Source organism: Rhipicephalus microplus, chromosome 6, assembly GCF_043290135.1.
Source record: "Rhipicephalus microplus isolate Deutch F79 chromosome 6, USDA_Rmic, whole genome shotgun sequence".
Taxonomy (NCBI): domain Eukaryota; kingdom Metazoa; phylum Arthropoda; class Arachnida; order Ixodida; family Ixodidae; genus Rhipicephalus; species Rhipicephalus microplus.
In genome coordinates, this window is record NC_134705.1 from 192,208,745 (window position 1) to 192,229,018 (window position 20,274).

General features: G+C 43.8%; 2 protein-coding genes across 5 annotated transcripts; one reads left to right on the forward strand and one right to left on the reverse strand.

Moving 5' to 3' along the window:
* Window positions 1–12,370: 12,370 nt before the first annotated feature.
* Window positions 12,371–20,148, reverse strand: LOC142765765 (uncharacterized). The gene is made up of 4 exons (XM_075867375.1): window positions 18,038–20,148; window positions 17,838–17,963; window positions 16,292–16,398; window positions 12,371–14,115 (listed from the first exon to the last, which is right to left on the reverse strand). The coding sequence occupies exons 1-3, from the start codon at window positions 18,193–18,195 to the stop codon at window positions 16,308–16,310; spliced, it is 375 nt and encodes a 124-aa protein (XP_075723490.1). The 5' UTR covers window positions 18,196–20,148; the 3' UTR covers window positions 12,371–14,115; window positions 16,292–16,307.
* Window positions 12,928–16,031, forward strand: LOC119170478 (uncharacterized). Of its 4 annotated transcripts, none has more exons than XM_075867371.1 (5): window positions 12,928–13,065; window positions 14,041–14,127; window positions 14,333–14,377; window positions 14,489–14,530; window positions 15,125–16,031. In XM_075867371.1, exons 1-5 carry the CDS (start codon window positions 13,019–13,021, stop codon window positions 15,360–15,362), a joined length of 459 nt encoding a protein of 152 aa, XP_075723486.1. In that variant the 5' UTR covers window positions 12,928–13,018; the 3' UTR covers window positions 15,363–16,031. The 4 variants fall into 4 exon arrangements, with proteins under 4 accessions (XP_075723486.1, XP_075723487.1, XP_075723488.1 ...); XM_075867373.1 differs by having other exon boundaries at window positions 13,007–13,065; window positions 14,041–14,169; XM_075867372.1 differs by lacking the exon at window positions 14,489–14,530.
* Window positions 20,149–20,274: the final 126 nt, after the last annotated feature.

Below are 20,274 nucleotides of genomic sequence, written 5' to 3' on the forward strand. Positions count from 1 at the left end.
TGCGTACGAGACAGAAGTGTTGGACTTTGAAGCATCCGTAAAGAATTCAGCACACGTGTATTTATGTTGTAGTTCTAAGAAGTATGTCTGAATTTGTGCAATCGGCGCGTGCTTTGTAACCTCTAAGAAAGACACGTCACAATCTATCGCCTGCCACTGCTCCAGTGGCAGCCATACTACGGGAGCCATCAAACAGTATTCAAGTGGCACACCAGTTTCTTTCGCTAGGACCCTAACACGGAGAGAGTAGGGCTGTCTCATAAAAGGCTGTTTTTTAAACACAGCAGAACTTGACATGTCATTATTTGTCGAATGTGAAAGGTGTCCCTTGTCTGCGTTCTCTTTAGGATAATATTTAAAAGACGTGTAACATCTCTGTAGGTGGAGCGACCATTCGTTCGATTTCACGTACAGGCTTTCCACGGGGCTATTGCGAAAAGCCCTCGCAGAAAGACAGATGCCTAGATGATGAAGAGGGTCAAGCATTTTAAGGGCAGTAAATGTTGCAGACTGATATGCTATTGCACCAAAGTCTAGGCGGGTACGTATAGACGCTTTTATACATTTCAATAAACACTTCTTGCCACTGCCCCACGTAGTGCGTGACAACACCTTTGGAACTTTCATTGCTTTTATGCACTTGTTTTTAAAGTACTTTATGTGTGGTATGAAGGTTAGCTTGAAGTCCATGATTAGGCCTAAGAATTTGTGTTCTGTATTACCAAAAAGACGTTGTCCATGCAGTTGAACATCAGTTCGGAATGAATGCCTCTCTTCCCGGAGAACAAGACGCACGTGTTTTTCTGTTCATTCAGTCGGAACCCATTTTCTTCTGCCCAATTGGATACTTTGCTCAGACCACGCTGAACCTGCCACTCACACATGACTAGATTACAAGATTTGAAACCAAGCTGTACGTCGTCAACATATGTGCAATAAAACATATTTTCAGAAATGGACTGCAAAGAATTCATTTTGATAATAAAAAGTGTGCAACTAAGTACACCACCTCTCGGCACTCCTGCTTCTTGAACAAATATTTGGGAAAGAATGCTGCCCACTCAGGCACGGAATGTTCGGTTTGACAAGTAACTTTCGATTATAGTAAGCATTCTGCCACGCACGCCAAGGTGGGACAGGTCTCTTAATATTTCAAAGTGCCACGTGGTATCATAAGCCTTTTCGATATCGAGTAACACAGAAAGAAAGTATTGTTTGTGGACAAAAGCATCTATGATCTGTGCCTTATTACAAAAAAGGTGGTCGGTGGCGGGTCTACCCTCGTGAAATCCACACTGGAATGGGTCGAGCAAATTATTTGTTTCAAGAAAATATACAAGTCGGCAGTTTTTAATTTTTTCTAGAACTTTGCACAAGCAGCTTTTAAGTGCAATAGGCCTATAACTCGAAACTGAAAAGGGTCCTTGCCCTCTTTCAAAATGGCAATACTAATAGCCTCTTTCCAAGAAGCAGGGATAGTGCCAGAAAACTAAATAGAATTGGACAAACAAAGTAAGGTTTCTTGCGTTTCGATTGGTAGGTTTTTAACATTTCGTAAACCGCACGGTCAAAACCAGTGGTGAAATTACTACAGGAGTATTGTGATGTTTGGAGCTCGGCTAAGCTTAAAGCTTGGTTGTATGGCTCGTATTTTGTACATTTGTGTTCTAGTTTCTGCTTTTCTATTCTCGTTTTGTATTTTTGGAAAGCTTCAGCATGTTGTGACGGGCTAGACACTTGTTCAAAGTGTGCGCCCAGGAAGTTCGCCTGATCTACCAAGCTGTCACCATGTGTGTTTACGAGTGGGAGTTAGTGTACTTGTCTTTCTGCTATTCTACCAGCCATGTTCCAGACCTTAGCCTCCTGTGTGTGTGAATTGATCCCTGATAAGAACTTCTGCCAGCTTTCTCTTCTGGCTTGCCGACGCGTCCTCCTGTCTTGAGGCTTAATATTCTTGAAGGTGTCAAGATTGTCGGCTGTCGGTGAGTTCCGAAGCCACCTCCATGCCCTGTTCTGCTCCTTTCGCGCATTCCGACACTCAGTGTTCCACCATGGGACACGTCGCTTGCCAGGCATTCCAGATGTTCGTGGTGTGCACTTGGCTGCTGCATTAGTAAGAAAAGCTATGAAGTGCCGCACAGCTTCATCTATGTTTAACCTACATATGTCAGTCCAACTTAAAGAGTGGTGTTGTGAAACTGTTCCCAGTCTGCTTTGTTTACCAGCCATTTGGAACATGCAGAGGACATTCATATGTTGTTGGTGAACTCAACACTACAGGAAAACGGTCATTTCCATATGAATTATTTATGATTTTTCATTTCAGTAGCGGTAGAAATGAAGGTGATATGATGGTGAGGTCTATAGACGAGTAAGTTTTGTTGGTGACGTTAGAGTATGTTGGCTCTTTCCAATTCGACAGACAAGCACCGGAAGAGAAGATAAATTGTTCAATCAGACAACCTTGTGCATCACAGCGAGAATCTCCCCACAGACCACTATGTGCATTCAGGTCCCCAAGGAGCAGATAAGGTTCAGGTAGTTCGTCTATTAAAGACTGGAATTCACATCTTTCAAGACAGTGGTGCGGAACTACGTACAGAGAGCAGACGGTGACGAGTTTGTTTAGAAGTACTGCTCGGACAGCCACCGCCTCAAGGGATGTCTGGAGTGGTAAATGTGTACACGCTACTCCTTTATTAACCATAATGGCCACGCCACCGGATGAAGCTGCAGCATCATCGCGGTCCTTTCGGAATATGACGCAAGCACGTAAAAAATTTGTATTGGAGGATTTTAGGTGTGCTTCCTGTACACACAGCAGTTTTGGTGAGTGTTTGTGTAAGAGCTCTTGGACGTCATCGAGGTTTTCAAACAGTCTTCTGACGTTCCAATGTATAATTTGTGTTTCCATATTGGAACGATTGGAAGTAAAGTAGTACGTTAGGGGATTGACTTGTTTAAGCTGAATGTTCGAGCTCAAGTAACAGGGCTGTTATCAGGCCCTGTTATGAGCGTTTTTGTTCTCTTGGTGCGATCCAGAGAGCCGCGTCGCTTTTTCGGCACCAGGGGTGCCGCCGTATCCATTGCCTCCTCGGAGGCACTGGATGCCTGCACATGCGAGCTGGTAGTTTGAAGTTTGGGCCTCGCCTGGTGAGGTGAGGCCTTGAGACCCGAGGACCCTGGAGTCTCTGGTCTCTGTTCAATAGTAGGCGGAGTAGACTCAACTACTGCTGCCTTGGGGGCAGGTGCCACAGCCAATGGCTCGCTCTGCGCAGGCCGAAGGAGTGGCGAGGGCTGGTGCGACGCTGCTGCCCCCTGAGGCGCTGCATCAGCATATGTGGGGCCATAAAATGGCGAGACTCTTCTTCTTGCTTCTTTAAATGTGATGTTTTCTTTTATCTTTAATGTGATGATTTCTTTTTTCCCAAAAGAACAGGAGCGTGAGTATGTGGCACAATTCCCACCACAGTTCACACAGTGTGCAGGTGCTTCGCATTTGTCGGACGCTTGGCCCACGACTCCACACAGAGCACAAGTTTTTCGGCCACGACAGCTTTGCGAGCCGTGGCCATATCTCTGACATTAGAAGCAACGGAGGGGGTTCGGAATATATGGTCTCACGGAAGTCTTTGTATACCCAGTTTGAATGGTTTCCAGCAAATCACTCGAAGCAAAGGTCAGTATTAAGTGTTTGGTTGGTGTTTCCTTTTGTTCTTTTTTTTATATTAATACGCTATACGTTGGTCACATTTTGGCTCTTCCATCCTTCCAGAGGTTCAGCTTCGGTCAGGTCCAGCAAATCTACGTTTGATACTACCCCGCGAGCAGAGTACCTGTGTGGTGTACTACTGATTGGTGTGTCGCCAAAAGTTGTGTGAGGGTTCAGCTTTTTGAATAGTCTTTCTCTCATATCTAAAGGAGTAGACCTCCGCTGGCCATTTCGGTAACCTTGTACCCGGCACCGAGAGTTTCGGTTAAGCACCTAGCTACTACGAAGATGGATACAGTTCTGGCTTGCTTGTTGGTTTTCTCGCAGTGTATAACATGAAAGTGAGAAAAGATTTGTCTTTGCCGGTTGAAAAAAATTTGTCTTCGGTGCATACCCGCTTTGAGGAGGCACGATCACTAAACAAAGGAAATGCTTTATGCATGCTAATTGTATCTTGCTCAGCAGCGTTGGCAGCCACCCACCACGGAGCCCAACGAGGGGACGCCGCAAGTTTGCGGATGCTGAAAGCATGCAGACGTCAGCCGTACAACACTGCTATAACCCATTGCGCCTAGGCCAAGGTTGGCTATTTGCACAGGGTTAACCCTTGCCACCGAGAAAATTGGAAGTAAACAGAAGGGAGAAGTAGACAGGAAAGATAAAAAAAGTGAGAAAGACGAAGATGTAGGGAGAGAGAGATAGGAAAAGGAGACTGCCGATTTTCCCTGGGTGGGTCAGCCTAGGGGTGCCGCCTACGTGAAGCCGGGGGGCCTTTAGGGACCAGTCACCCGTCGTCGGCTTACCCCCAGGGTCCCCTTTTTCCCGGACACGGCAATACCACGCACGGCTAGGGGTGTGGGGGGAGTCGAAACTCCCCCGTTAGCTCGGGTCTGTGGCGACTCTACGCTCCAAACGCCTACTTGCGCAGACGCCCCTGCTGGGAATTAATTGAACCGATGTTATACCTGTATAGGGCATTTTTCCAAAGCAATTTCAAGACATGGCATGTCTCTGTCATCGAAGATCCGACCGCTATACTGAATGCTTGGGTTTGATTCCTGCTGGCATGCTGCGTTTTATTCCTCGCCTTCGTTAGCTTGCAGATGTTATCTTTTTTTTAAAGCTCTCGCATTCAAATCTCCAATGCCTGCACTCATTGTTCCTTAATAGACAAACTGTCAATCACCTGTAGCACATATTCTCATACCACGGCCCGCGGTATCCAGGTATGTTCCACGCGTGTCTCTAGGAAAGGGTTTGATGATGTACCAGTAGGATTTTTGCATCCATACCACGAAAGTCATACTGTGGACTGTTATAATTTACGAATAAATACACGCTCCACCCCCAACATTGCAGCACACCTGTCAATCACCTGTACAACAAAGCTATGATTGGCTATTTGCATTCTAACCACTAGTGCTTATTCACGGATAATGTATATACTATGCATATGATGAATTAAAGGTTTGTAGTTTCTTGATAAATGCTATGTTTGGCTGCACAGTCAAGCTGAACTTTTAGATGAAATTTGCCAAAAAGTGAGATTTTCCGACTCAAAACTTGCAAAATGAACGTTTGCCTCTGAGAGATGATTTAGACTCCAACTAAAAGTTTTGAAGAAACCCGAAGTTTCGAAACTGACTTGGTTCCTTCCTCAGGGGTGACTGCGGGGCTACGTAGCAGCAGCATCTTTCAAAGCACTTGCTGGGAGGATAATCACAGCCTCTCTCTCTCTCTCGTTTTGCCGTGGAGCGCAGTCCATGAGTATACACTGGGGGAAGGGTTCCGAGAGCACAGTTGATGTTATGGGCTGTCCTCTGTATGTGCCACGACTCGAGTAATAACCTTCTCCTCCTGTACGGCTCGCTTCCAAGGATGGCCGTCGCTTCGAAATTTATCCGGTGATCCAACGTATCAGCATGTTCGGCGACTGCGCTGCGCTCTTTGTAGAGCTTCCGCACATCGTTGGCGTGTTGCTTCAGTCATTCCGGTAGGTCTTTCGTCTCGCCGATATATGGAGAGGGGCACTCGGCTCACGGAATTTCGTCAACGACACCGGGGGTCCTGTCCATTGTTGGTCGGTCTTACGGGCGGGGGAGGAGGCGGCCGAGCGTACATGAAGGCACGTACGCGATGCGAACCCTTTGCTTCTTGAAGATTCGCGCCAACATCTCGCTGGTTCCATGAATGTATGGGACCGGTACGCATTTCGGGGGGCTGCCAATTAAGGTTGATTGGAGTTTTCGTATCCACTGTTGCTCTTTGCGGCGGCTCGAATGAAGCTTTTTGGGTATCTGTTTTTAGGGGCGAAGCTCCTTATGGCGTGGCTTGGGCGTCCCTCGTATGTAACCACCAGTGGCACATACCCGAAATAGGTATAACACTTGACCTCCAAGGTGGTGCCAGTGAGAGATTTCTTCTGTGCGTTGTTTAACAATAAAAAATAGTGCTCAATGTACATGCCAATGGCTGCTAATGGGGAATGAGAGACATGAGCATTCGGCTTTTAGTCAACGCGCACGCTGCGATCCCCATTAGCAGCCATTGGCATGTACATTGAGCACTATCGGACAAGAAAGGGATGCTACATTATACTCGCTGGGTGTAACCTCCTTAGCTTTAGAAAGGTTTAGCGAGCGTTGAGCCGCAGTGCCATGAATACAATGAACTTGTATACACCATGAACTCAAGGTGGTTAAAAATGAGAAGTAGATACGAAGCGCAAGCCGTAAGAAAGTAAAAGCCGAATTCTCCTGTCTCTCATTTCTCATTAGCAGCCATTGGCATGTAAATTGAGCCCTATCTGACAGGGAAAGGTTGCTACGTTATACTCGCTGGGCGTAACCTCCTTGGTTTTCGAAAGGTTTAGCGAGCGTTTAGTCGCAGTGCCATGAATACAGTGAACTAGAATATACCATGAACTCGAGGTGGTTAAAGGTGGGAAGTGGACCCAAAGCGCAGGCCGTAAGAAAGTGTGCGTGTGCCACCTCTCATTTAGTCCTTGGAATGTCCGCTGGATGGCGGTGCTTCTATATGGGGAATATATGATAAAAAGATGCGAGATGGTGGGACTTAGAGTGTTGAATAGATGAACGAACGGACACACAAACAGATGCATGGATGGGCGCACAAACGGACGCATGGACGGTCACACAGACGGACGCATGAACGGACGAATGCTTCACCCCACTCTCCATCATTCACTCCGTGGATATGCTGCCATTTTTTTCTGAGTTGCGCTATTACACGGGCCTCTTTTTTCTTTCGCTCTCTGTCATTGGAGCATAAGTTCTTACTTTTTGGAGTAGTGTGGTAACAACCGAGGCCTTGTGGCAGGCGGGGTGAGAAGAATCAAATTGAAGGTAGGCAGTGATTTGATTCTTTCCACCCCGACTGCCCCAATGCCTCAGTTGTGACCACGCTATTTCAGAGAGCTGCGCGGCTATTCAGCTGTCATAGTTCTAACGGAAAGGCAAAGTGTTCGCACATAGAGCCGAACCCGACTATATAAAAAGGCTTATCTGCTGTCCTGCACAATCCAGCGATACCAAAGTGCTTGGAGATGACCTGTAAAATGTGGTTTTCCGGTCAAAAAAAAAAAGAACACCCTCGTAGAGCAGAAATTTTGATTGAATAATTACTGGCACTTGTGAGAACACAGGTGTCTATTGAAGTGCACCTTCTGCCTAAACTTCTGAGGGCACAGAGGGCATTGGTACAGTCGTTCACCAATGTGGTATACGCACGTGATCGTTCAGTCTGTACTTGCGTGAGAAGCTTCGGGGACACAAGTAGCACTTATACTGACGTTCACTTGTGAATTTGCACACATGCTTTTCAAACAAAAAATTACGCGAGAAGGCTTGAAGACACAGGCGGCAATTAAATAGCCCCTCGTCTGTGTGAACCCTCAAGTGCCATTTCAATTTGGACGCAAAGGCAGCCTTGTAGTCGCACACATTACAGTCGGGACGGCGTCTCCAAAGTCACTTTTCAGTAGTATTCGTCACAGCATGAGAAATAGAAGACCCACAAGCTGCATAAAGAAAAGAATAGAGGTTATACTCAAGCATTGCTTTCCATCTGAAAAGAAAATAGACTTAATTTAAGGTTTTGCATGTTAACATCACTCTACAATGATGAGTCATGCCACAGTGAACCAAACGGAGTAACTTTGAGCCACCCAGAGTTTTTCTAAGGTGCGAATCAATCCAAGTATAGCAGTGCTTTGGTATATAACCCCTAGAGCAGTGCTAGCACTTAAGCAGCAGTTATGAATAATCAAAATGAAACTACATCAATATTAGTTGTAACAAATTATTCAATGAAGTGCTTGATGACAACTTCTGAAGCTGAAAATATCCGCTGAACCTTTAAAATTTCCTTGTTATCAGTATATAGGAAGGTTGCAAAGAGGTTGGGCCCCCTTGATGGCGCCTGTGTCGGAATGGCAGCCCACCCATCTATGCGGTCTCTGCATAGCCACTCAAGTGCATTCTGCTCATACAAACTGCAGCGTCATACACACTGGCATGCACACAACCTTTTCTTGCTGTTCGCTGTTTCAAGGGAACTGATAAAGCGCGAGACCAGAGAAGATCTGCGCTACGACAGACCGCAGAGACGACAGCAGACGCCAATAGCCTCCGAAGCAGATGACGTCAATTGCAACCTTCCTATAGTATTTGCTAAGGACAAAGTTTGTGAAATACATTCTAATTGTTTCTAGTAAAATGTGTTCATCTCAATCTCTAGCTATACTGGCACAATACCTTAAAAAGACTGACAACCTATTTCTTTCCACAGAATTTTAAATAAAACCTCCAAAAGCTACCTGGCAATGGTCAAGCCTGCACTGGTTGATTAGAGTGGTGGAAGGACATTTTGTAAGCACGATTTTCTCATCTGAGAAAACACTAAAGAAGATGATGTGGTTCCACCAAAAACTACACTGTACTATTTATTTAGAACTAAACTTAAAAACACAAGGGGATACTTACATTCACAAAATCAAGAAAGAAATTAAAACTAAAACACAATTTTTCAGAAACATGTTGCACTATCACAGACTAATTTTCAGTGATTATTATTAATGAAAACACACCAATAGAGCTGCATTCTACGGCAAGAACAAATAATCCAGAGTATTATGTCAGCCAACTTACATTGCAACACTAGGAATGATATGTTGATGCCCTCACATACCTGTAGTGTGAGCACTGGAACACCAAGCATACAAAATATTCGCAAAGTATGGCAACCTATACGGTTTGACAAAACATAACTTCAACTCTAATTATGTGAGAAATCAATAAATGCTTGACATGTGTGAACTCTTCATGTGCCAGTACATAACAAAAAAGCTAAGCCATAATACTAACAAAAGATAAAATAAAGAGCCCCAAAACATCTTGTACGTTTAAAAGAGATAAAGAAAGTATTAGCCTGAAATGATAAAACATTGGATATCATAACTTGGCCAGCAACAAAACAGAAATCGCCACTTCCTAATTGAGAAGCAAGGAAGATAGCTGAAAAAAAAAGGCCCCATTGCACGAATAAATGGGTATAATGTTTACCTCATAGTAAACTGAACATAGAGTGAGACATGAAACAAAAATTAGGTGAACCTGGAACATATGACAGTACACCAACGTGTTTGTTATCAAACTGCAATCTGTTAATTAAAAAATCACAGATCAAGATTGGAAGCATCTCTTCTGATTACAAGTTTAAACGAAATGGCCCAGGCAAAAAAAAACATGTTCCATTAACACGAGAATATCAAGCTAACACTTGAGTGTGCACACTGTTAATGTTCTTGAAAACTTAATAATGCTTCACTTCATCACAATTACCAAAGCATCCATGTTGGAGTTCAGATCACCACTCTACTGCCCTAAAAACAAAATTTCCACTAAAAAAAAGCCAAATGCAATGAGACTGTTTAAGTGAACATGTCTGTTTAACACTTTAAACATAACTGACTTCACATGTACAGGTGCTTTGCATGTGATTAATTTATGCCAAGAATTTTTGTCAACAAAAGGATTAGAAAAGGATCTAATATTGTGTGTTCTGTTTGTTACAACTGCTTATAGACACATGAGTCGAAAGGTACGGTTAACGAATCAGTGGTCTTAAATGCACTGAAAACACAAAGAGATGTCACGGGGTTATAGATAATACAACCTCCAGCGATGTTATGAAGAAACTAAACTCGCATAGCACTCAATACACGAACCCTCCCTTAAAGCTGGTGCACACCGGCGACTAGCCGCGGTCGCGCGACCATTTGCGACTGGTCGCAAGCAGTCGCGAACGGTCGCAAAGCGACTGTTTTGGCCAGTCGCTTCAAGCTGGTGCACACCGGCGACTAGCCGCGGTCGCGCGACCATTCGCGACTGGTCGCAAGCAGTCGCGAACGGTCGCAAAGCGACTGTTTTGGCCAGTCGCTTCCTGACCGATTTTTTGGTCGCGCGACTGCAGTCGTGAAACACCTTAACCAATCAGCGAAGACCAGAAGTGACGTCAGCCTTTGTTTACATCTGGCCACTTCGTATGTTATTTTTTTTTCTCGTTGCGCTTGCCTACTGCCGTGAGGTACGAACGACACGTACGTTCCTCCGTGGATTTTTCCTCGCATCAGACGAATGCCACCACGGCCAGCTTTAAGTACTCGGTCGAGCTCCTCATCGACGCGATTAAAATGTACCCATATCTGTATGACAAGCGGCACCCTTTTTTTAAATATCGGACAAAGAAGGACCGGGCTTGGGCAGAGATCGGAAGCATGTTCGGAATGTCGAGTAAGTACCGAGATTTTTTGTTTCAGTAGCTATATAAGCAAGAACAGGTGTGTACTGCATGGCTGGCGTTGCCAATGAATGAACAATGAAAATATTGGTATTTTTACTGCAAGGTTTTAGTTTGCATGAGATGTATTGACTGTGATGTATGCGAGCGCAGTTGTGTGCACGTTTGTTCTCGCGACTTTCCGAGTTTAACATCGAAATCGACATGACAGAACATTGTATAGCTGATAATAAAGCTCAGACGTTCGAAATACTGCTCGCAGTTGCCAACTCACCTAGCGCATGCTCCTTGCTGTGTTTGTACGTCATCGTCTGGCCAAGGGAATGTGTGCTTTTGTGAACGTGCGGCATTTGCAATGCATAATATCTAGTGCGCGGTGAGGGAGGGGGGGGGTTACGCTTTAATTCTGCCTATGCGTTGCAGTTGTGCTGTTTTAAAAAAGAATGCAAAGTAGCTTCTGCTTTGAGCGCATTTTGTGCACTCCATAGAGGAGTGTGTAATTAAGACATACAAAACATGTTTAGCAGCACTCTCAAATGTCCGGATTTGGGAGTCAGACATGCTGTTGATGCCAAATGACATGCAATCGTAAAAAAAAAAAAAAAGATATGGTAGTGTTCTAGGGGCTGGGCGAACACTGAAGGAAAGCACAGATGGGGGAATTTATTCCTCTGCAATGTGGCCCATATCTAATCCTCATTTCTTCACAACTGTTGCTTTCCTCTCCTGTGTTTTTGTCTGTTGGTGCCTTTATATTTCGATTATTTCTTTATTCCCAGAGGTTATATCTCTCCGCTTCTAACTGTGCTTCGTTTTTGTTTGTTTTCTTTGTTCCTATATTTTAAAGTCAATTTTTCATGTCTGCTTCTATGTGTTGGTATGTTTTCATGTTTTGGTCCCTTTATTTTCTTATAATTTCCTTCCTCTCGCTCTCTCTATGTTACACTTTGAGTCATATACTATGTTTGTTGCATTTCTTTCTCTCAAAAATTGTCATCTTGCTCTAGTTAGTTTCATTCTTCTTTTCAAGTTGTTTAACATGTTTGCTTTTGTTTGACAACAATCGCTCCCGCTGTACACGACAGTTTCGCTTGGCCGATACCAATGGTATATACTCACCTGTGGAGTTTTGCACAATGCAGTAATGCTTAGAAAGTTTCACTCTGAAGGTGATAAAGACATCATGTGCTGGTTCATGAAATAGACTTTTTGCAAGTGAACTTCAATTGCCGAAGGTATAAACAGCCTCTTTGTTACAATAGCTTGGCAGACATGCTTACCTTCAAGAAACAGTGTACATAACTCTTTGCGCAACTAATCATTGCGTCAGCTGTGATGTCGTGCACATGTAGGTGGACGGTCGAAAACACCAGGTGGGCGGCATTTCTGGAACCCTCGGCTGCAGGTTCCCTCAATCATGGGCAGAGATTTTGCAATGTTTAAGCCCCTACCAATACTTAAGTTTAGATGGCATCAGATTCATTTTGATGCCCAATATTCAGATTTCTAGGGTGCTGCAGCCGAAATGATCTGGGCAAAGAAAATAAAGACCGCTCACAATTGTGCTGAAATAAAGTAGAAAATTTATCAGCAATACAGTATGCACAATACATTCTTACAGCAAGGGTTTTGTTTCCAGGTGTCCTTGTTGAGAAACGATTTAAGAACCTGCGTGATATCTTCAAAAGCAAACAACAAGACATACGTGAAAGACAAAGAAGTGGAGCCGGAGCAGCCGACATTCCAACAATAAAAAGGCCCCATTTTGAGGCTATGCTTAAATTAATGGAAGGAGAATCTGAGCCTGTGGCTGAAGTTCAATATTAGTTGACTATTGAGTACTAAACAAAAAAAAAGTTGATTTAATTCACATGACTGTTATACATACACATAAATACACACATATCAATACACATAAGTACACTGCACATAAACATAGAAGTCCCAAGAGGTAATTCACAGTGGGCATGCATGTGATCATGAACATGGTGGCAATGGGCTGTTTTGATGTCGAGTAATTGTGGCTACAGCTACGAAGAATAACTCTGTGCATCATTCTAGGGTACTGTGCAACATGAGTGCCATCGACCAAAGGTAATGAATAATGCTTACCCTCCATTGAACAGAAAATGAAATGTTTTGGTTAGCATAGCACAATGCATCAGCACAACACAAAAAGTATAGCATACCGTACAAGTAACACGTGGACAGCTTCACAAAACAGAATATTGAAGACAGAACAGTAAGAATGAGAGAATTGAGTGTACTTTCTGTGTCATTCTCGGCTCTCATTTACCAAAAGAAGGAAGGCTTAATACAAAATCTAAAAATCTAAAGAGATCGCTTATTGCATGTGTCATGAGGCTGTTCATAGACAAGCATTGCACATATTCATTACAAGAATGCAGCATAAGTACTTATATTGTAGCAAAACAGTGAAAATGCTCTAAAAATGCAAACAATAGCACTGACAGAATCACATATTGCATGTTCTCTTGCAGCAGCCACATCACAGCAGAAGAGGCTAACGAGAGGTGAGCATACACAAAAATTTTCAGTACCATGTGCACGCACTTGAAGCTGTACACGCATGGACTTCAACCCAGAAACATTATTTTTTATTACTAGGAGATTGTACTTTGCAAAATTATGAAAAATACAAGCGTGCTTGAAAGGCGGTGTTCAGGTCGTTAGCTTGCCCAAACCACTGCATCTTTTTAAATACATTCAGCACTCAACACTGAACAAAAGCACACAGGAATACATGAGGGCACAGGCCTTGTTTCTGTGTGAATGTGGTTATTGTACAACGTCAAATATTTCTGAAAAAGCAAAGTATTCATCAGCGACAGGCCGCAATTAAGCAAACTAATGCATTATCTGCATACACTGGCAACACATTCATGTCAATTCGTTATGAACAAGTGCCCAGTGCTGATTGCAATACAAGTGAGCTGAATAATGTGAAGCATTCACTCATTCCTAGCAGTAAAATGATGCTGCAAAAGTCGTATGTAGCATGTGTTCAAGAAACAATGACAGCAGGCACAGTTTCATCAGACACATCGTTTGCACAGCCATTTAGGATTGACTGTATAAATTTCATTCACATAGCCAGTGAGATATTGTTACGGGGTTAGAGACTTTTGTACAAAATGCGTTTACAGGGGAAAACCCACAGGCAAGATTCACAATGGCTGATTAACACCCTCACGTGCTTATCAGCTGCTTGAGTTCTTCCTCTACCTTTACTTCATCTCCGTGACAATATCTCTTGTTCTCATTTAGATGCGCAACCTACATAGCATTTTATTAACATAATAGGCACATTAAACTTCTGTATGCACACCTTCCATACAGCAGTGCTCAATCAAGAGGTAACGCAAGTGTAAAATAAACCTCGTGTTGAGTGAAATCATAATGGCATTTTAACTCCCGAAGAATGCCTAAAACTGTTCATGTACCAGTGGCATCATCAAATACATAGAGAGAAGTTTTCATCACTGCAGATCACCGCCTCGGCCAAGCCATGCAGCGGAACCGGAACGTACCCCTGATACGGCTGAGGAGACTGGTGTCGACACCTGCAGCAATGAGTAAAACCTTTATGAATCCACCTAAGTAATGACAAATGAAGGGTATGCATAGATAGCCAATCTATTGAATCTTAAAAACATGTTTTGTAACCTTCTTCATGTTCTAGCACATTTGGAGAAAGTGCCTAATGTTTTGACACCAGATTCTGCTGCATGCAATTGTAACACTTTATAAGTTGTATAATAATACTGCCTCCTTCTGCAGTGATGCTTCAGCAACCACCTCAAGAGAGCAGCCACCATCAAAACGGTGTGTAAACGAAAAAATTATTTTAGGTACTCCTGGCAAGAGATCACAATCACAACTTTTCGAAAAGGATCTCTTTCTGTACATTTAAGCAATATGTATAATTCACTGCAGGTCACGCTCGTCAAGACGACAACGGACCTGCGAGGGCGCTAGGTGAGATATACCGCTGACTCTTAGAGGATAAACTTGCAGATTTTTTTCTAACAACCCTGCGCATGCTACAAAATACAAAACTTTATAAGGTTAACGCTCGGTCAAGTTGGTACACAGACATAGTAACAAAAAAGAGTGTGAGAACGACAAGGTAGAAACAGAAAAAACAGGATAGAGCACTGACTTTAAACTGATGTTTTTATTGTGGGCACATTTATACTAAGGCAGACAGAACCCATGTAACTACCGTAATATTTAGGCGTTAATATCAGAACATCAGCACCCTGTCCCAAAACACGAGTGTCCGTTTCAAAGATCAAAAGCCCATTTATTTCTCACAGAGAGGTAGACGCCCTATTGACACATTTATCTTTTAAGTGTGCTATTTAATTTGCTTCAGTTCCTCTATATTTTTTTCTTTCTTAGTGCCGAAAAGCACAAACATCAGTTGAAAGTCAGTGCTCTGTCTTGTTTCTTCTGTTTCTACCTTGTCGTTCTCACACAGTTTTTTTTTGCTAAATGGTGCTTCACGAAGTAACAGTGCAACCTTAAAGCATTCATATGCATGAATCGCAGATCACACTTGCTTTGCAGCAATGCAGGAGAGGGCACAAGCCATGAAGCTGTGGCGCAAGCGTGCATGGAGCACCTTGAACACATCAGAGCGAACAAGGGGGTCATCAAAAAAGATAACATTGGTTTCTTCGCTCTACGTACCGATGCACGCCTCAGAGAGCTACCAGTGCACATTGCACAAGATGTAATGCATGCAGTAGAACTTATGCTGTGTGAAGCAGAGGCAAAATTGCATCAGAGCAGTGAAGCAAATTGAAGTGTTTATATAATGTCAATGACACCCATCTTTTTTTATCTTGTGTTCACTTTTCTAGTCTCAACTTAAAGGGGTCATGACTGGTCACTCAACAATTGACGGTTGTCAGCAAAAAACAAAACTACAGAGTAAAATGTGCTAGTACACGTGTGAAAAGGGGCCTTAAGAGATCATTTTAATCAAAAATATGCCGTAGAAGTGCTCGGCTCCTAAAACTCAACCTACCACAAGTGACCACCATTTTGTCATGGCATGCGAGACGTCACAAGCCGAAGGAGCAGTGGCAAATGGTATACGCATTGCACATTCACAGGACCCATTTTGACATCCGAAATTATTTGCTGCAAGTACCAGCGCTACATTGCTGACACAGTAGCCATGTTTCGACCCCTGGAAGTCATTTAGGTTTAGTGGAGAGTTCAACAATGCGAAAAAATTTGATTGCAAGCGCAGTTGATGACGGAACACGACCGTCTGCCAGATTGCACACTGTGCAGCAGCTTGACGAGCAAGCGGTTCGTGATGTCATGGATAGTGAGTGCGTCAGTATTGCCCAACTGTCAGGCGACTAGCTCGTTTATAAAAATATGCGATTAAAAATTAGCAGCTTGACCAAATCGCTTGAATTTTGCCAGCTTGCATGTGAACATACAAGAATCAGCTCATGCAACACACATTATGGTTGAAAATTGGGTGTCATGACCCCTTTAGGGCAACTTATTTCTGTGATAATTGTAGTGATAACCGTGCAATAACCCAAATATTTTAACATGAATTATTTATTTTTGTTTTCATGATTATATTTGGACATGACAGTTTTCCCTGTAATGTATCTGTTGTGTCACGGGTGATTTTTCTCTTGTTTGTTTAGCTTAAGAAGATGCTATGTACATAAGTTCTGTAAGCAATAAAATGCATTTACAACCCACCTTCACCTTGTACGCCTCAAGTGCTGTTCACCACTTTGTCCTGCCAAGGCACCTGACCGTCTGTGATGAAGTAGTGCGCCAATTTATCTCGCACTTCCTTGGCATACCTAAAACGCATAAGTGCCATGTGAAATTTCTGTCGGCACAGCCATGATGGAAGACACACACTGTAAAAGGAGCATGCTGAGCTTGAAAATCTCACGCATAGTTGCATTTCAGTGTCATAGTCATGACGGTACATTGCCAAAGTGTTCCTCATTTTTATGTATTAATGAGCGCTACCTCTGCTGTCTATTTTCTACGGCATCATCACAGCTTCTGATAGAATGCATATTTACTGACTAACTTTAGAAATTTCGATATGTCAAGTTCCATGACAGCCAAGGTCAGCAACTGCTCGCATTTGGACAAAACCATTGTGCACTTTTGAGAGAACGATTGCGCTGTACAGTTAAACCTAATTAGGGCTGGTGCACACCGGCAACTAGGAGCGGTCACGCGACCATTTGCGACTGGTCGCGAACAGTAGCACTGCTTGTGCACTCCGCAAGCTGTCGTATATGCAGTGAATATTTCTGTGCCTACACATAAGCATGCATCAACCTTTTCATGGAAGAGCGTACATGCTCATATCACTCAGGTTGAAGAAGGGCAACCTAAACGTACCTGTAGCAATTTGCTTAGCATGGATTTCTGAAAAGCTGTATATTCAAGGAGAACCTATTTCGCAAAACGTACATCACTCAAGTCTATTGTTTAAATTGCTTTCACACAATGTGCTACCGTCCACAATATGTATTGCCACTGCGCTACTGTCCACAGTGTATTGTGTCACTGTCAATTTAACAGAACATACGTAAAATTGTAGCAAGGTGCAGGGGTTAAACGCTGGTCATGTTTGTGAGAAATTTCGCATGTGTACTTGTGCAAACACACACCGTCGTGCATGCAGATACATAAAGGGTGGTTGGTTGAACCTCCTCCCTCCTCGATGCTGAAAAATATTTTTGGCATGAATACTCTTTGAGTGCCTTGAACAGCACATCAATTTGTCCTAAAAATTTGTGCATAATTGTACTCGCAAAGCTGAGGATTGTGTTTCACTAATTTTATAACATCATAATTGCGCTCTATATAGTACCTGTGCATCAGGATAACAGAAAACGGGAACTGACACGTCCACAATGTACTGTCATTGTGTAGCGCAGAATCCCATTTTCTGTGATTTTACAAGCGGAAACCACATACTGATTACGCAATAAGCCACAACAGATGGTTTTGAAATATTCACCACCTGAGATTCTTAACGTACGTGCGCAACAAACGCGCCAACTTAAGTGCATTTCGCCTACACCTAAAGGCGATCGATGCGGCCGTAATCAAACCCCTCATTTACACCTAAACTGCCGACCGCAGTAACGACTGCACCATCGAGCCCGCATACGTCATAAATGCAATTCGTTCTATCCGCCCAAGCGAAACTTCCTTACAAGCGAAGCGCAGCCACAAGCCACAGCATATTAATCTTCAAACCACACGCTCTTACCTAATGGTCATGGCCAGGCAGTCGTGCGCCGAAATTGTAGGCCGGTGGTTTGTGTCCTGCTTGGATATTGCGGGGCACAGCAGTTCGAGCAAAGTGTCGAACGTTCGTGGCGGCATCCGCATGAAGCTAACCACCAAAAAAAGAATGAGATAACATGTTATGCACTATCTTATAAGCACGTAAAACAACCATAAACTTACTCTCGGAAATACTCCTCGTCGTGCGAGCGCAAGTCGGGAAGCAGACGCCCTGTGTGGCCAGCCACTTCTCGCGAGCGAAGGGACGGTCTCACCCACCACCGCCTTGCTTGCTTTGAACGTTTTCGTGCTGCCAGCGCTGACACGTTGGCTGAGCACATCAGCACCACCACAACCTCTTCTTCATCACTCGACTCGAAGTCTATGATGCTGCCGGGAGAACGCTACGCAAACACAGCCGTCAAAAACAAACGCATCGCGCTCAGCGGGCTCCGTATCTGATCAGCTGATCGTCGCCGGTCGCCCAAGTTCTCGTTGATAACGAGATCTGTACGTGACTCTCCGGGTTTGCGACTTCCGGTCGCTCGCATGAATCCTTGCCGGTGTGAACGTCGCTCGCAGTTTGGTCGCCAGTCGCAAATGGTCGCGCGACCGCGGCTAGTCGCCGGTGTGCACCAACCTTTAGATTTAAATATATAGCTACAAAATTTTTTCGGCTAATTTTGTGTAACTATCCCGAGGTTCAAGAAATGGTGATGCAGCTAGAAAACGAGTGAATAAATAAAAACAGATAAAAAATATATCATAGAAAAATGGCTGGGCAAACAAAGAGGAAAAGAGCTCATTGGCATTCAAACAGTGCTCATTGCATGAGCAAGGCACTCCGAAGCGAGTGAACATATGGCACAGTCTTTCGTTTGTGTGATTTATCGCAACCTGCTCGTGGAGGTCGACCGGAAAAATTCCTTTTTTCAGCCCACAAAAAGGCCACAAAGTTTTTAGCCAAGTAGTGCATATGCATTGCATTTTGTGACCGTTAATGCTGTTGGAATAAACAGACGCATATTTTTATTTTTTTTCTGGCCAATTGTAAGATGCTGCACATTTGTTGGCCTTCACCTTTGCCTGCAAAGCCATGAGCATAGCTGTAATGCATTCGTACGATGCACACCACTCAGTTCCTAATCCCTTATACTCAAAAGCAAGAGAATGGCACGAACGGTTGAAAGCCTTTCCTGCAGCGCATCGAGACAAGAGTGTCACAGAATATTATCACACTTGCACACTATACGAACCAACTACATCAACAACGAGATTGCACTTGTAGGGTTTCTATAATTCCAATTTCAATAACGCTTGCTAGCAGCTCTCTAGAACGCCATGAAGCAAGAAGTCCACGCATGTAAACTCGCAATTAACACTTCTAAAGATATATAACACATACAGGTACAGCTTGCTGGTGTTACGATAGTATGTATTTAAACTTGCTTATGAGTACATATATATAGGTTTTGCACGTAACTTATAAGATACAAAATACTATTCTAATGGTTACTCATGAATCCTGTGCTGAAGCGATGAGAAATAATGACACCTTCTCAGTGCACTTTCAAACATGCATATAGATGCTTTAGTGAGATAAGCTTAAATGCTGTGCTAATTATTCAAATGCTCTGAGACAATTTTGAAAATGTCCAATCCTGTTTCTGCCACATTTGGGCCAAATAACGATCTCAGTCACTCACTCTGCTGAGTGGGTGCGCAGGTGATTCTTCAATGTGAATCTATTTGTGAAGCTACGGTCGCACAAGTGGCACTTGTGCGGTCATTCTCCTGTGTGGGTGCGCAGGTGCATTTTCAACGCAGAATTTTGCGAGAAGGCTTGAGGACACAAGTGGCACTTGTGCGGTCGTTCTTCTGTGTGGGTGCGCAGGTGCATTTTCAACGCAGAATTTTGCGAGAAGGCTTGAGGACACAAGTGGCACTTGTGCGGTCGTTCTCCTGTGTGGGTGTGCAGGAGCATTTTCAACGTAAAATTATGCGAGAAGGCTTCAGGACACAAGTGGCACTTGTACGGTCGTTCTCCTGTGTGGGTGTGCAGGTGCATTTTCAACGTAGAATTATGCGAGAAGGCTTCAGGACACAAGTGGCACTTGTACGGTCGTTCTCCTGTGTGGGTGTGCAGGTGCATTTTCAACGTAGAATTTTGCGAGAAGGCTTCAAGACACAAGTGGCACTTGTACGGTCGTTCTCCTGTGTAGGTGTGCAGGTGCTGTTTCAACGTATAATTTTGCGAGAAGGCTTCAGGACACAAGTGGCACTTGTGCGGTCACTCTCCTGTGTGGGTGCGCAGGTGCTTATTCAACGTAGACTTTCGCGAGAAGGCTTCAGGACACAAGTGGCACTTGTGCGGTCGTTCTCCTGTGTGGGTGCGCAGGTGCATTTTCAACGTAGAATTT

Bases quoted from the DNA above. Each gene is read 5' to 3' on its own strand.
- LOC119170478 (XM_075867371.1), top strand. From the start codon at position 13,019: ATGTTCTCTTGCAGCAGCCACATCACAGCAGAAGAGGCTAACGAGAG. The intron at 13,066-14,040 runs GTGAGCATACAC...TCATCACTGCAG, and splicing joins GCAGAAGAGGCTAACGAGAG to ATCACCGCCTCGGCCAAGCC. The intron at 14,531-15,124 runs GTGAGATATACC...CTTGCTTTGCAG, and splicing joins CGGACCTGCGAGGGCGCTAG to CAATGCAGGAGAGGGCACAA.
- LOC142765765 (XM_075867375.1), bottom strand. From the start codon at position 18,195: ATGTGCTCAGCCAACGTGTCAGCGCTGGCAGCACGAAAACGTTCAAAG. The intron at 17,964-18,037 runs GTAAGTTTATGG...TTTGGTGGTTAG, and splicing joins GACGAGGAGTATTTCCGAGA to CTTCATGCGGATGCCGCCAC. The intron at 16,399-17,837 runs GTAAGAGCGTGT...TATGCGTTTTAG, and splicing joins TGCCTGGCCATGACCATTAG to GTATGCCAAGGAAGTGCGAG.